General features: G+C 32.9%; 1 protein-coding gene across 1 annotated transcript in view; it reads right to left on the reverse strand.

Moving 5' to 3' along the window:
- Nucleotides 1–15,796, reverse strand: part of DACH2 (dachshund family transcription factor 2) — a 665,744-nt gene that overhangs the window by 226,075 nt on the left and 423,873 nt on the right. The window contains exon 4 of the mRNA XM_087813311.1: nt 11,071–11,202. Coding sequence (XP_087669437.1) covers nt 11,071–11,202 — 132 coding nt within the window. The remainder of the gene's footprint in view (nt 1–11,070; nt 11,203–15,796) is intronic.

Here is a 15,796-nt window from a genome sequence, read left to right on the forward strand (position 1 = left end):
GAAAATCCTAAAGACTCCACCAAAAAACTACTAGATTTAATAAATGAATTTGGAAAGGTAGCAGGATACAAAATTAACACACAGAAATCGATCGCATTTTTATACAGCAATAATGTACTCTCAGGAAGATAAGCTAAAAAAAAAAATTCCATTTATCATTGCAACAAAAAAATTAAGGTATTTAGGAATAAACTTAACCAAGAAGGTAAAAGGCCTATACTTGGAAAACTCCAGGACATTGCAAAAAGAAATACAAGAAGATATAAATAAGTGGAAGAATATACTGTGTTTATGGATTAGAAAAATTCACATCATTAAAATGTCCATACTACCCAAAGAAATCTATAAATTCAGTGTAATCCCTATTAAAATACCAACAGCATATTTCGCAAATCTAGAACAAATACTTCAAAAGTTTATATGGAACCAAAATAGACCCCAAATTACCACGGTATTCTTGAGAAAGAAGAACAAAGTTGGAGGGATCACATACCAGATAGCAACTTATACTACAAAGCCATTGTAATCAAACAGCCTGGTATTGGCACAAGAACAGACATACAGATCAGTGGAACAGAATAGAGAACCCAGAAATTGACCCAATTGACACTCAATTAATATGTGACAAAGGAGGCAAGAACATACAATGGAGTAGACACAGTCTTTTCAATAAATCATGGTGTGAAAATTGGACAGGTAAGTGCAAAAAAATGAAACTGGAACACCAACTTACACTATACACAAAAATAAACTCAAAATGGATAAAAGACTTAAATGTAAGACATGGTACCATAAAAATCCTAGAAGAAAACGTAGGCAGCAAAATCTTAGACATCTCTCATAGCAATATGGTTGCTGATACATCTCCTGGAGCAAGAGAAACAAAGGAAAAAAATAAATAAATGGAACTACATCAAAATAAAAAGCTTCTGCACAGCAAAAGGAAACCATCAACAAAAGAAAAGGGAGCCCACTGTATGGGAGAACATACTTGCAAGCGAGATATCTGATAAAAGGTTAGTATCCAAAATATGTAAAGAACTAATACAACTTAACAAAAGGAAGACAATCCAATTAAAAAATGGGCAAAGGACCTAAATAAATACTTCTCCAAAGAGGAAATACAGATGGCTGAGAGACATATGAAAAAATGTTCAATGTTGCTAATCATCAGAGAGATGCAAATTAAAACAACAATGAGTTATCACTTCACACCTGTCAGAATGGCTACCATCAAAAAATCAATGATGGTCATGTGCTGGCGAGGGTGTGGAGAAAAGGGAACCCTAGTAAACGGCTGGTGGCAATGCAGACTGGTGCAGCCACTGTGGAAAAGAGTATGTAGTTTCCCAAAAAATTAAAAATTTCACTGCCATTTGACTGAGTGATCCCATTTCTAGGAATATATCCTAAGAAACCGAAAACACCGGAAGAAATTAGAAAGAAATTATTCACTCCTATGTCCATTGAAGCACAATTTACAAAAGCTAAGATCTGGAAACAGCCCAAGTGCCCATCAGTAGATGAGTGGATAACAAAGCTGTGGGACATTTACATCATGGAATACTACGCAGCTGTAAAAAAAGAAGGATCTCTTACCCTTTGGGACAGCATGGATGCAACTGGAGAGTATTATGCTAAATGAAATAAGCCTGTCAGAGAAAGGCAAGTGACACATAATCTCACTCATATGTGGAATCTAATGATCAAAATAAATTGAACAAAATAGATCTAGAGACATAGAAGCATGAAACAGTCTGAGGGATCTCAAAGGGGATACAGGGGTGGAGGAGTGGGTGGGGAGAGATTAATCAAAGAATTTATATGCTCATATGCATAACCTATGCACACAGACATTGGTATGGGGAAGGCCTGGAGTGAGGTAGGTGTGGGGTGGTGAGGATAAGTGGGGAACAAAAAAGGGGACACCTGTATTACTTTCAACAATAAAGATAAAGAAAAATTTAAAAAATAAAGGAAATAATATGTATGGATAAAAAATACCATACACAATTCAGATCCTGAAGTAGGATACCCAAAGTGTATCAAAGGCATACCAGTCCCTGGATTAAAAAAACAATTCAGATCTAAAATTCTTGACATGAATCTCTATTTGCAAGTGATCACTTGGGAAACTGTAGCTTATTTTCCAGTGAGCAGATATTTCATTTATCCAGCCCTTTTCCCACATTTATTGAAGTATAATTGACAAAAATTGTACATACTTAAGATATAATTTGATGATTTGATATAGGTATACATTGTGAAACAATCACAATATCAAGTGAATTTATATTATCCATTCTCTCATATAGTCACCATATTGTAATTTGTTTTGTTTTGTGTTGGAAACATTATTTCTTAGCAGATTTTAAATATACAATACAATATTGTTCACTGTAGTCACATTATTGTACATTAGATCCCCCAAACTTATACATCTTGTATAATTGAAACTTTGTAAACCTTGACCAACATGTCCCAATTTACCCCACCCTCCAGTCCCTGGTAAGCACCATTTTACTCTACTTTTTTACCCCAAAGTGGGATTGCTTAGATCATAAGGTTGTTCTAATGTTAATATTTGGAAGAATGTCCATACTGTTCCTGTAATGTTTGACCAACTTATATTACTGCCAATAGTTTACAAGGGTTCTTTCCTCTCCACATCAATGCCAATACTTATCTTTTTGTCTTTTTCATAATAGCAATTCTAACAGGTGTCAGGAGGTATCTTATGGTTTTAATTTGCATTTTCATAATGATTTGTGTAGTAGAGCACCATTTCAAATAACTGTTGGCCATTTTTATGTCTTAATTTGAGAAGCGGTTATTCAGGTCTATTGCTCATTTTTTAACTCGATTACTTGGGTGTTTGTTTGGTTGGTTTTGGTTTTTTGGTCATTGAATTGCTTAAATTCAATTGTGAAGTATTTTGGATTTTAACCTCTCATCAGATATGTAGTAGGCAAATATTTTTCCCACTCCATTGGTTGCATTTCCACTCTGTTGATTGCTTTCTTTGTGTGAAGAAGCTTTTTAGGTTTAAGAAATATCAATTTTCTTTATTTTTGTTTTTGTTGCTTGTGCTTTTGGTTTAATATCCAAAAAAATCACTGCCCAGATCAACGACAAGAAGATTTTTTCCTATATGTTCTTCTAGTAGTTTTACTATTTTAGGTCTTACATTTAAGCCTTTATCCATTTTGACTTGATTTTTGTGTATGGTGTGAGACAAGAATTCAATTCCATGCTTTTTCATGTGAACATCCTATTTTCCCAACACCATTTATTAAAAAGACAATTATTTTGCCATTGTGTGTTCTTAGCACTTCTTTTAAAGATCAGCTGAGTATAAATGAGTAGATTTATTTTTGAGCTCTCAATTCTGTTCTATTTTTCTATGTGTTTGTTTTTATGACAGTACCATACTGTTTTGATTATTGTAGCTCTCTAATATATTTCCAAATCAGGCAGTATGGTCCCTCTAGCTTTCTTCTTTCTCAAGATTTTTGGGGGGATGGGGGGCATTTTTTGATTCCATAAAAAATTTAAGAGTGTTCTATTGCCATGAAAAATGCCATTGAAATTTTTATAGAAATTGCAATTTGAATATGTAGATCACATTGGGTAGTGTAGTATGAAAATTTTACAAATATTAATTCTTCCAATCCATAAACATGGTGTATTTTCCATTTATCTGTGATTTCTTTGATTCCATTCACTAATATTTTATAATTTTCAGTGACAATTCTTTCTCCTCTTTCATTAAGTTTATGCCCAAGTTTTGGGTTTTTTTTTTTTGTTTTTTTTTTGCTATTGTAAATGGAATCATATATTTAAATACCTTTTTGGATAGTTCATTGTGTGTATATAGAAACATGACTTATTTTGTATATTGATTTTGTATACTGCAACTTTACTGAATTTATTAGTTCTAATAGTTTTTATTGTTTGAGTGTTCTATATATATGATTAGGTGATCTTCAAATAGAGATAATTTTACTTCTTCCTTTCTAATTTTGATACCTTTTATTTATTTCTCTTACATAATTGCTCTGGCGATGACCTTGAATAGTATGTTGAACAGATGCATTGAGAGTTGGCATCCTTGCTTTGTACTAGGACATGGAAAGATTTGTTTTCCCCCATGGATTCTGTTGTTGGCTGTGGACTTTTCATATATGGCCTTTATGTTGCGAGTTAAGTTTCTTTTCTACCTAATTTGCTCAGACATTTAATTATAAATGGATGTTGATTTTTAAAATTTTATGTTTCAGTTACAGTTTATACTCAATATTATTTTGTAATAGTTTCAGCTATACAGCATAGTGATAAGACAATCATATACTTTAAAAAGTGTTTTCCCTGGTACTATTTCAAGTAACCATCTGACACCATACATCACAATTACAATATTATTAACTATATTTCCCATGCTGAACTTTATACACCCATGACTATTTTTAAACTACTCCTTTGTAGTTCTTAATCCCTTCACCTTCTTCAACTAGCCCACCAACCCACCTCCACTTGACCCATCAATGGATTAGTGGATAAAAAAGTGGTGGTACATACATACAATGGAATATTACTCAGCCATAAAAATTATTTTTAATGTTTTTGAACTCCATTTGATTTATCTCTGCTATAATTTCACTACTCCTTTCACTCTTCTAACAATGGGCTTAATTTGTTCTTTTTCCTAGTTCTTTGATGTGTAAAATAAAGTTATTTATTTCAGGTTTGCCTTTTTTTAAATGTAGGAACTTATCACTGTGAACTTTCATCTTAGTACTGCTTTTCCCACATCCAATAGCTTTAGTATGTCTTGTTTTCATTTTAATTTGCCTCAAGAAACTTTTAAAGCTCCCATTTGATTTCCTCTTTGACTCAATATTTGTTCAAGAGAGTACTGTTTATTTTCTACATATTTATAAATTTTCTCATTTCCTTGCTGTTACTGATTACTAGTTCCATTCCATTGTGGTCAGAAAAAACACTTGGTATGATTTCAATTTTTGTAAATATGTTAAGACTTGCTTTTTGACTTAACATGTGATCTAACCAAGAGAATGTGCTTGGAAAGAGTTGTTTTCTTCTTCAGTTGGGTAGAAAGTTCTGCATATATCTTCTGTCCATTTATTCTATAGTGTTGTTCAAGTTAACTTTTTCTTACTGATATTCTGTCTGGGTGTTCCGTGCATTATTGTAAGTTAAGTATTGAAGTCACTTATTATTATAATATTGTTGCTACTTTCTGCCTCCTGATCTGTAAATATTTGCTTTATATGTTTCGGTGCTCTAATGTTGAGCATACATGTATTTTTAGATGTTATATCTTCCTGTTGAAATGACCCTTTTATCATTATATAATGACCTCCTTTGTTTCTAGAAACAGTTTAAGAGTTAGTCTATTTTGTCTAATATAATTGTAGCCACTCTTGCTTTCTTCTGATTATCATTTATACCACAGCTTTTCCTATCCTTTTACTTTCAACCTCTGTATGTCTTTAAATCTAAACTGAGTCATGTGTAGACAACATATTGTTGGATCTTATATCTTATCCATTCAGCTACTCAGAACCTTTTAAAAATATATATATATTATTGATTTTGGAGATAGAGGGAGGGAAAGAGAGAGAGAAACATCCATGTAAGAGAGAAACATAGATTGGCTGTCTCCCGCATGCCCCTTACTTATTAAGCTGGCAACCAAGGCATGTGCCTTGACAGGGTAATTGAACAGTGACCTTTTGGTGCACAGGATGATGCTTAACCAACTGAACCACATTGGCCAGGGCCACACAGTGCATTATATTTGGTGAGTTTAATTTATTTATACTTAAAATAACTAATGATCAGTAAAGACTTATTGTTGCCGTTCTGTGAATTGTTTTCTGTTTTAAATTTCCTTTGTCCCTCTCTCCTCTTGCTGTCTTTCTTTTTTATTGATTTATTGCTTTCCTTCTTTTGCATATCTATTAAAGGTTTTTACTTTTTTGAACTCAAAACTTGTAAAAATATGTACTTTAAACCTTAATTTTAAGTTTATAACTTCTATTGCATACAAAAACACTACACTTGTACTCTCCCCCATTCATTTTGTATTATTATATTCAGAGTTTTCTTCTTTTTTTATTTAGTATCAATTAACAATATTTTATCTTTTAACTTTTATATTAGGGTTAAAAGTGATTTATGCACCACACTGCATTTCATTAATCTGTATTTGTCTATATATTTACATTTGCCAATGAGATTTATGCATACATCTGTTTTACAGTGCTGTTTAGTGTTTTTCCATTTCAAATTTAAGATGTCTCTTAAGAATTTCTTGTAAAGAAGTTGTAATGAAGATGAACGCCATCAATTTTTGGGGGGGAAAGACTTTATCTCTCATTTGTAAAAGATAATATTGTTGTTATAGTATTCTTGGTTGGAAGTTTGTTTTTTTCAATACTTTATATATACTGTTCCACTCTCTCCTGTTCTACCAAAGTTCTGCTGAGAAATCTGCTTAAGGTCTAATTTTTTAAAGTATAACTTTATTGTTGAAAATATTACAGATGTCCCCTTTTTTCTCCATTAATCCTTTCTAGCCCCCACTCACTCCCCACCCCAAGCCTTAACCAAACTATTGTCTGTGTTCATGGGTTATGTATATATGAATATAAATTAATGAAGGATCTCATAACCTTTCGGACAGTATGGATGGACCTGGAGAATATTATGTTAAGCAAAATAAGCCAGGCAGAGAAAGACAAATATCACATGATCTCACTTATATGTGGGATCTAAAGAACATAATAAACTGATGAACAAAATAGATTCAGTAACACAGAAGCACAGAACAGATTGACGAATCTCAGAGGGAAGGTGGAGTTGGGTGGGTGGGTGGTGAGATATTAAACATATGATGGTTTCTTCATATATTAACAATCACTTTTACCTGTCTGTTTTCAAAATTCTCTCTGCCATTGACTTTTGACAATTTGATTATACAATCACGTGCCACATAATGATATTTCAGTCAATTATGGACCACATATACAACTACAAGTCCTGTGAGTTATAAGGAGCTCAAAAATTCCTGTCACCCAGTGGCATCATAGCCTTTGTGATGTCATAGGACAATGCATCACAATACAGTAATGTCTCAGGCCTTCACATTCACTCATCACTCACTCACTGACCCATCTAAAACATCTTCTAGTCCTGTAAGCTCTACTCATGGTAAGTGCCTTAAACAAGTATACCATTTTTTATCTGTTAAACTGTATTTTTACTGTACCTTTGCTATGTTTAGATATGTTTAGATACACAAATATGTATCATTGTGTTACAACTGCCTACAGTATTCTGTAATGTAACATGCTGCACAGGTTTGTAACCTAGGAGCAATAGACTATACCATATAGCCTAGGTGTGTAGTAAGTTACAATATTTAGGTTTGCACTCTATGATATTTGCCCAATCACAAAATCACCTAAAGATACATTTCTCAAAACCTAGGTTTGTCTTTAAACAACATATTACTGTAATGTTTCTCAGTGTAGTCATATTTGGATTCATTCTATTTGGACATTTTGAACTTCATTATTGTGAGTGTCAATTTTCCTCTCTAGATTTAGAAAATTTTCAACCGTTATTTCTTTAAATGAGCTTTTCCCCTCCTTTATCTCTCTTTTTTCCTTCTTGGACTCCCAAAATGCATACACTATTCCCTTGCTGATATCCCATAACTCTTAAAAGTATTCTTTCCACATTTTTATTCTTTTCCTCTTTCTCCTCTGACTGAAATATTTCAAATAACCTATATTCAAGTTCATAGACTCTTCCTTCTGATTAAATGAGTTGTTATTGATGCTCTCTACTGTGTTTTTCTTTCTTTCTTTCTTTCTTTCTTTCTTTCTTTCTTTCTTTCTTTCTTTCTTTCTTTCTTTCTTTCTTTCTTTCTTTCTTCTTTCTTTCTTTCTTTCTTTCTTTCTTTCTTTCTTCTTTCTTCTTTCTTTCTTTCTTTCTTTCTTTCTTTCTTTCTTTCTTTCTTTCTTTCTTTCTTTCTTTCTTTCTTTCTTTCTTTCTTTCTTTCTTTTTCTTTCTTTCCTTTCTTCTTTCTTCTTTTTCTTTCTTTCATTATATACTTTAGCTCCAGAATTTCTGCTTGGTTTTTTTTTTTATGATTTCTACCTCTTTGTTAAACTTCTCATTTTGTTCATGTATTATTTCCCTGATTTCATTGAATTGTGTTCTCTTGTAGTTTTCTGAGTTTCCGTAAAACAATTATTTTAACTCTTTGTCAGGCAATTCATAGATCTCCATTTCTTTGGGGTCAATTTTTATGTTCATTTGGTGGTGATATTTTTCTTGATTCGCCATGTCCCATGTAGCCTTGCATTTCTGTCTGAACATTTGATGCAGCAGGCAGCTCTTTCATTCTTTATTGTCTCACATCAGTGGGGAAAAATCTTCACCTGCAAGTAAATTGGCTGGGTGGGTGGAGTGACTCTGGGTCTAGCTGTTACAGTGTCAGCTCAATATCTGGGTGCTGGAGAAGGAACAGCACTGTTGTCTTTGAGCTGTTCCATAAGATGAAGTAACCATTGGCAAAGACTATGAGAATATTTGGCAGACAAGTCTCTCTGTGTATCCATGGTGGCCATGAGGGCTACTGGAGTCCTCAGTGGCAAAGGCTGCTAAGGTCCACTTGCTCTCCTTTTCCCTCCTAAGGTAAAGTTATAGATTATTGAATCTCTCTTGGTAACAAGACCTGGTGTACAGGTGTAGTCATGGCAACAGTTTTCATTTATAAACTATGAAAACTCAGAGACTTCTTATCTATTTATTATTAGTATTATTGTTATCATTATTATTATTTTATATCTGCTTACCTTCATTACATCAAGACAAGGATAAGCTAATTTCTGTGTGGTCACAGTTACTATTTTAATTCCATTTTTATAACAGCAAGTATGACATTATACACATATGTAAACCTAATACCTTTTTTATCACAATTATGGATATCTTGGGCTAAGCAAGATTATTATATTTAGCTAGGAAAATTAAATATTTACTATGTTAGAAATTAGGTCACCAATATATATCTCCAAATGTTTTATGCTGTCTTATTATAAAGTAACAACACAAAAATTTTGTACAAAGTCTTTTTCAGAAACTATTATACCTGAAAAATAATGACAGAGTTACTTCTTAAGCTCACACTAATATATGTTGGTACAAATATATTTTTATTTACAAAAGACTTTCTGTCAAATGTTGATCACTTCCAAGACACCAAGATTTGAACCAAATATGAGTTAAGAGGTGTTTAGTCTAGGAAACCGATCATCAGTTCATCACTGTATCTTCATCATAAAAACAACTTTTATCAAGGGGGTTGATAAAATAAAAATCCTGTTACAAAACAGCACTGAAGAGAAGAAAGAATGTGGAAAGGGCAAATACTCTGGACTTAACTAGACATGAGATACAAACTTAGCTCTGTTATTTACTAACTTTCTGGGCAGAGCTGTTTCACACTGTGTCTCTGTCTCTTGATCTTCAAAATGGGAGTATTGAAAATGGTTCCCCCCCTTGGGAATATGGTAAGAATTAACTAAGTTAACACGGTAGATAGAAGGTGAATAAGTTCTCAGCATCTAATGTAAAGTATTGTAATTGTAGTTAATGCTTTTATTATATACTTGAAAGTTGTTAAGAGACTAGATCTTAAATGTTCTCACCACACAAAAAGGAAATAATTATGTGATGTGGTGTAGATGTTAGTTAACACTATGGTGGTAATAATATTGCAATATATAAGTATATCAAATCAACACATTATGCACCTTATACTTATATAATGTTATATGCCAATAAAATCTAAATTTAAAAAATGAAACTAAAAGGAAAAAAAATAGGAGATAGTTCATAGTAACTGGTAATTTCTTACTATTGTTATTATCCTTTTACTTATTATTAATTTTAATCTTATCTATGTGTTGCTTCCAGTTACCATGAATCCAGAAAAGTATGCATTTTTCCATTATTCCCCACTGTGAGCATTGGTTGAAGATTAATTCTCATAATTCACCATGAACTTTTCAATTTTAGATAAGGAAGATGAACAGAGCTATACCACATTAAATTCAAAGTAGTTTATTGCACTGACTTAATTCAATAATTCAATAATTCCCCCCTTTGCTTTTCTCTCCAAGGTAAAGACCCACAATGCTTGAACTTCTAGGAGCCTAAAAGAAGAGAAATGAGGTTGCTACCAATCTGCTTATCATATTATATTGAATTTACCTGAACTATTAGATTAGAAACCTATGGCCCCTTAGAACATCTTTGGTTGTCCTTTATTACCCCCCACTAAAATTAAACTGTATCTATTTAGACATTCATGCTTGCTGAAAGTTGTAATCCATACCTAATTCCAAAAGAGATGTGAGGGGTGGTTTTATGATCAAAGCCAAAAAATAATTATCACAGGTAAATGAGAAAAAAAACTAGTAGCAAAAAGGAAGGGGACATTCCTTCCACAGGCATCTTTCTCATATTCCTTTCTTCCACCTTTTTTTCCTTGCTTACTCTTTGTTTTACTTCTTTTCTTTGGCCCCTGCTGACAATACCACAAGTCTGCCAGCACCTTCACTTAGCCGAGGAGGTAGTATTCCAACTAAAGAGACTGTAGCCCAGCCAAGATGAATTCTCAGAACTACCATTTAGTAGTAAATTATTTAGAGAAAGTTGAAGTAAGAAGCCTGGTATGAAGCTAAAGGAGGCAACCTTTAGCAGATGAAATAGGTAGCATTATAAAAATTAGCATTGAATCCCTCTACAAGAAAACAATGGAGATAATTCAGTGTTTCCTTAAAAGGGATTCTGACCTGTAACGGTTTTCTAGTTTGAATGTACAAGTTAGAGGTAGGGTTAAGCATACTTCTTTAGTAACTGCTTACAATTGAAGTATACATATTATTCTCCTGCTCCCCTAAGTCCTCTTCTCTCCCATCACAGACTAAATCAATGAGTCACCTGCCTTGAATTTCTGAAGACACTCACCTGTATTACAATTAACATCATCAGGTTCTGATTCTGTCCCATTTTGGCTTCCATTTCCCTGAAGAGTGTTCATAGCCATAAGCTTCATCTTCTGTAGCTTCATTGCCTCAGCCATTGCTGCAGCCGTTATACCTAAAACCAGAATTACTTTTAAAATGAGGACAACTTAATGTAATTGGAAGCTGGACAAGTTTACTTACCAGGACTATGCTACACAGAATAAGCCAAAAGTAAGCTCACCTCTAATTTATAAATAATATTCTTTAACAAAGTACATTTCAACGCCTATAAATGACTTCATCTGGATAAGTTTATTTCATGTTCATAGCAGCGCAATTCACAATAACTAAGATTTGGAAACAACCCAAGTGCCCATCAGTAGATGAGTGTATAAAAAAGCTGTGGCACATTTACACCATGGAGTACTATGTGGTTGTAAAGAGGAAGGACCTTTTGGTCTTTGGCACAGCATGGAGGGAACTAGAGAGTATTATGCTAAGTGAAATAAGCCAGGCAGAGAAGGACAAGTACCAAATGATTTCACTTATATGGGGAATATAATAAAATAAACTGATGAACAAAGTGGACCAATAACATAGAAGCTTGGAACAAACTGAGGGATCTCAGAGGGAAGGAGGGGAAGGGGTGTGTGTGGGTGGGGAGAGATTAATCAGGGAACTTTTATGTTTATGGGCATGGCCCATGGACTTGGACATTGGTGTGGGGAGGGCCTGGAGGTGGGATGGATGTGAGGTGGAGGGGATCAGTGAGGTTAAAAGGGGGACATCTGTAATGGTCTCCACATGATATCAAGCATTCAATTACAAAATATGTTAACATAGTACAGGGGAGTATATCTCTCCTACTTTGGGGAGAGTTATTTTTTATCAGAAATGGATTTTGAATTCTGTTGAATGAAAATTTTTTGTGTGTGTCTATTGAGATGATCTTATGGCTTTTGTTTTAGTTTGTTAATATAGTAAAATTCATTGATTAATTATCAAATGTTATGACAACCTTGAATTTCTAAAGTAAATTCCACTTGGTCACAAAATATATATTTTGGGATTCAAATTGGTAAACTTTTGTTTAGAAGCTTTGGATCTAAATTCATAAGGAACATTGGCCTTTACTTTTCTTGATGTGTTCTGGCTTTGATAATAGGTTTTTATAGACCTCATAGAATGAGTTGAGAACTGATTTTCCCCTTCCATTTTTTTGAAAAGCTTTATGGATTGTTGGTATTGTGCTTTTTTAAATGCTTGAAAGAATATATCTATAAAGTCATTTGAGCCTAAACTACTTTCTTCTTTTGTTTAGTTTTAGTTTAGGTTTTGTTTGTAAAAAAATAATAATAAAATAAATAAATAAAAATAAATAATAAATAAATAAATAAATAAATAAATAAATAAATAAGGACAACTTAATGTACTTGAAATCTGGATAAGTTTATTTACCAGGACTATACTACACAGCATAAGCCAAAAGTAAGCCCACCTCTAATTTGTAAATAATATTCTTTAACAAAGTAAATTTCAACTCCTATAAATTACTTCATTTTACAATGGACTATTTGAAAATATAAACTTACATTGAATATGGGTTGGGTCCCCAATTCAAAACACAGAGAAAACAAAGAGTAATATGAAAATTGTTTGAGAAATTACAAAAAAATCTTGCTAATGTGTTCTGGTGCCTGTTGAGAGACCTTGACAGTTGTTTTAGACAGAAATCAAATTCTGTCTAAATTCCAATTATATTAAATTCCAACTAAAACAATATTGTCAGAGGAAGCACTCTGAAATATTAGAAGGAACCACTCTCTAATGAACATACTTGTTGGTGCCCATGAAGGAAGTGTGGAAGGGTAGAATAAAAGACTTCAAATAGTCTTTCCTCCCATATACCCTCCTCTTCCTTATACACCTAGGGATCAAATAAATGAAAACATATCATTCCACATCTGAAAGTTTGCCAGCCCCTGTAGTATAAAGTAATTACATTGTTTTGTATTAATATGTCAGTTATTTTAACTGTACATAATGTTGTGACGAGATAGGAATAAAAAACCCAAAGAGAAAACATGAGTGCTTAAAATTGAAATTTTGTCTCCTAGGAAGTTTTATTAAGCAGTATCATAAAAATATCTAAGGCATCAGGTTCTAAAAATTGAATCCATATTTCAGCAATGCTCTCCAAAAAGTCTAGTGAATTCAACTTAATTATTTGTAGATAGTGTTGAATGCCATAAGCCAAAAAAAAAAAAAAAAAAATCTGGTAGATTTAAAACAGTATTTTAGAATATATGCATTGGTTGTTGCAAAAAGAAAGCATAACTGCTATTATTAGAAGTATTTGACTCTAAAAGGTAGGGTGAATCCTTATCAACAGTGTAAGAGGAAGTGAACGCTTAATTGTGTATGTTTGGGAGAATCACTAAGGTTCTATTTTAACATTCTGTACTCTTCACAATGCACGGAAACTCAAAATGAAGCAAACTTTGATTACATTAGCTTGTCTATGAATCATGGCAAAGAAAGGATATGAAAGAAAATTGTTTTAGTTTCTGAATTGATGATATACATTTGGACATTTTCTAGATGGTCTGAAAGATTTTCTAGTCATATTTAGCTTTACTGAATTATGATTCTCCAAATAGGCAGAAAATATGATGGTGATGATTTAAACAAAGGGACTTTGACTAGGACTGCCAGGGCTGAGTGCCTCATAACCCAAAATTTATTAAGAAAAGTTTCCAGAATTTGCATTAGCTCTTCTGATTAACAAACTAGGAATGGATCTTGACTATGATAATTATGGAATTACTAGTTGTTTAATGACTGGTAAATAGTGGACTTTAAATAATAAAATATGGATTCTGACTTTATGAAAATAAGCCAACAAAATATCTTATATACAAGAAATCCCACATAAAATGTGTACCTCATATAATGACACTAAGACAGTGAATGAAAAAGAGCTTCTTCAAAATTTTTGAATTCATAGAAGAGATGGTAAGTTCCAATATTTAAGCATTCTTTCAAGCAATTGTTATCTGTATGTTATCATTGAAATATTAAATAAGCAAATTCAGAAAGTAATTTTAAGGCAGTAAAGAATCATAGTATAATAGGACTACGAATATATTTAGGAGCCATCCAGTTCAATTTCTTTATTTCGAAGATGAAGAATCTCACAGTAACCTGTAATAGGTCAGTTATTTAAGGGAAGATATGAAGCAAAACCTAAATTTCCACATGGAACATTGATGTATTAATGTACTGAAGTAGTTGAAACATGAATTAATGAACTCTCTAAAGTGATATGATTCCCTTATCAAATACAGTCTTATATTTTAGTTGTTTTCCTGTACCTTCTTATATTTTATTCAAAATTTAGAGTCAGCCTCTAACTCATATTTTTATTGCTTCATGGTCCATATTGCAGTGACTTTAAATTTAGGAAATCTTAAATCCTATATATTCAGTCTTCATTACAACACGTGAATATCTATGTCTTCAGGTAAAATCACAATTAAGCAAATGGAAAGCAGTAGAAAAGATGTTTGATTTACTTGACCTTTCATTAGCAATTTATCATTTTATTCAACTATTTGGTTAAATTCTTAATATCACGATGCTGTTCAATGTCACACTGATGAATTTAAAATAACAAATCATCCTAGTACACTGCTACACTGCTGGTGGGAATGCAGACTGGTGCAACCACTATGGAAAACAGTATGGAGGTTCCTCAAAAAACTAAAAATGGAGCTGCTGTTTGACCTAGTGATTCCACTCCTAAGAATGTATCCTAAGAATTCTGAAACATTCATCAGAAAGGATATATATACCCTGATGTTCATAGCAGCACAGTTTACAATAGCTAAGATCTGGAAACAGCCCAAGTGCCCATCAGTAGATGAGTGGATAAAAAAGCTGTGGGACATTTACACCATGGAATACTATGCAGCTGTAAAGAAGAAGAATCTCGTACCCTTTGGGACAGTATGGATGGACCTGGAGAATATTATGCTAAGTGAAATAAGCCAGGCAGTGAAAGACAAATATCACATGATCTGGCTTATACATGGAATCTAAAGAACTTAATAAACTGATGAACAGAATAGATTCAATGACATGGAAGCATAGATGAGACTGATGAATGTCAGAGGGATGGAGGAAGGTCAGTGGGGGGAGGGTGAGAGAGTAACCAAAGAATTTATATGCATATATGCACAACCCAAGGACATGGACAATGGTGGGGAGAGGGACTGGGGAGGGGAAAGGAATGGGGTGGAGCGGGTCATTGGGGAGAAAAAGGGACATCTGTAATATTTTAAACAATAATAAAATTTTAAAAATAAATAAATAAATAAATAAATAAACAAACAAATAAATAAAATTTAAAAAAACAAAAAAAAACAAATTATCTCCTGGCACCAAGTTCTCAAAACACAGTCCCGGAAGAGCACACAAGAAGAGCATGCTGATTTAGAAATTTCTGAGTTAACTTTTACTTGGAAATGAGAATTACAGCTTTCATCAGATGAGTAGAAAATGGTAAGTTTAATGAGAATGAAAAGATGCTTTGAAAAGGGAAAGTGCTACAGTTATAGGTAAATATCTACACAAACACCTAGAAACATAAAAATCATCTTTTTCAGTCACTGAATCTGGAAATGGTAACTTTTACATTATGTTCAAGTTATAGGTATTTGACTGAA

The sequence above is a fragment of the Miniopterus natalensis genome, chromosome X (assembly GCF_054644295.1).
Source record: "Miniopterus natalensis isolate mMinNat1 chromosome X, mMinNat1.hap1, whole genome shotgun sequence".
Lineage (NCBI taxonomy): Eukaryota > Metazoa > Chordata > Mammalia > Chiroptera > Miniopteridae > Miniopterus > Miniopterus natalensis.